Source organism: Sphaeroforma arctica (assembly GCF_001186125.1).
Source record: "Sphaeroforma arctica JP610 unplaced genomic scaffold supercont1.330, whole genome shotgun sequence".
Lineage (NCBI taxonomy): Eukaryota > Ichthyosporea > Ichthyophonida > Sphaeroforma > Sphaeroforma arctica.
The window spans coordinates 17574-19580 of NW_014040228.1; the positions used below are offsets into that span (position 1 = coordinate 17574).

Sequence of the window (2007 nt, forward strand, 5' to 3'; positions counted from 1 at the left end):
ACATATATTGAAAAGTATAAAGTTACATGTGTATATATCTAAGTCCGTATACAATAGAATACATATATTGTGAGCCTGTATATATTTATAAATAAGTAAATTTCGTCGGACCATACCAACCAGTGCGCATGAATACTATTTTTGCGCCTGAGATTGTGATGTAGACTTGATAAATAAATTATACTTGAAACTTGCCGTGCTTTCAGAAGATGCCTCATGACTCTGTAAGTCCCTCGTTAACGTACGTTTACTGTTCCTTTCCATCATATCGCTTTAGCGCGCAGGCTATGAGGCTATGAGGTCAAGAGGACATCTGTGCATCCATTTTGTTATTCGCTCGCTTTGATATTAATACCACCGGGTTTAAAGAAAACCGGTTATTCTCGCGACCATTGATGAATCGTGTAACATCTGCACACATTGGCCTACGAAAATCGGAAGAAAGCGTGCACCCAGTAGACGTAAAGTGATATTGAGCTTCTATATCCGACTATCTAATAGATAGTTCGATAATGTGTTTCCGTTAGAATTATCTACCTATAGTAAGAAATAGATCGGTCGTTAGCAGGTGGCGCGCAAATCATTTTTATTTCTTCTCGAAACGGCCTCAGGTAAAATCCCATTCAAAATATTTGTTTCTATTAATTATAATCAAAATATTTACACCGCTACGGACTCAGGGAAAAGAAGGGATACCCCAAAATAACAATCGTCTATAATCTCTGCTATTCAATTAGTTTAGCGTACCAAATACACATACAAACTACCAATCGAAAATGGCCAATATGTATGGCCAAAGGAACAACCGTAAACAGTAAACACAGTGAAAAATTTAGTTTTAAAGTGTACAGAACATCTCCGTTTAACTCCCAACTTTGTATATACGCCACGATGAATAAACCATAGCCTTCTATAAATTGACAAATAAACATACAAATACAAGAGTGTCAGCCTTCTAAATCATATTTAGCACCTTCTAAATCACACAATACATATTTATGTACGTACCATACATATTCACACGTACCTATCGAGTACATAAACCCAATATCTCCTCTGGGTGATTGGCATATGTCTACTTTTCACAAATAGCACTGACATCATTTCACGTAGACACGTAGCCGCTCAGTAAATGCAGTTTCAATCACTATTATGTCTTTCTCCGTAGCGCTCAGTAGTTTGAGGCGACTCACCAGCACCGCTACACACACCCGATCGCTAGTGTTGACTCCTACGTATATAGCAAAGTCGATGAATTCAGTATTTAATTCATTTGGCTTGAGGCCTCAGCTGCCAATGTTTGCGAGGTATGTAGCTGTATAATCCACGCGCATTTCCATCTGAAAAAGTTGCGCTTGACTGCAGCGATTGCTCTTCACCTATCATCGCTATTCCCATGTATATGTATGTGCGTATAGTACACACATACACACACACACGCGCGCGCATATATATATATATATATATATATATATATATATATATACATTAATAAATATATAAGTAAGTGCGTATAGTACACACACACACACACATATATATATATATATATACTTATATGTATATATATACATATATTTATATATTTATATATTTATATATTTATATATATATTTATACATATATTGATATATATATATTTATACACACACACACATATATATATATATATATATGTATATATATATATATGTATATATATATATATATATATACAAATTTACAAATTGATCAATATATTTCTCTATATATACATGCATAGTTACCTATGTATAAATACATACACACACATATATATACATATATATATATATATATATATATATATATGTGTGTGTGTATAGATATATATATATATATATATATATATATATATTTCTGTTTATATACATGAATAGGTATATATGTATAAATGCATATGTATATATATATATTTATATATTTATATATGTATATATAAATATATATATATATTATGTGTGCATAATTACATACATATATAGACAT

At 31.5% G+C, this 2007-nt stretch overlaps 1 protein-coding gene across 1 annotated transcript in view; it reads left to right on the forward strand.

Annotated features, from left to right (window-relative positions):
• Window positions 1-973: 973 nt before the first annotated feature.
• SARC_05265 (hypothetical protein) overlaps window positions 974-2007 on the forward strand; it is a 2425-nt gene continuing 1391 nt past the window's right edge. The window contains exon 1 of the mRNA XM_014300877.1: window positions 974-1307. Coding sequence (XP_014156352.1) covers window positions 1153-1307 — 155 coding nt within the window. The 5' untranslated portion in view covers window positions 974-1152. The remainder of the gene's footprint in view (window positions 1308-2007) is intronic.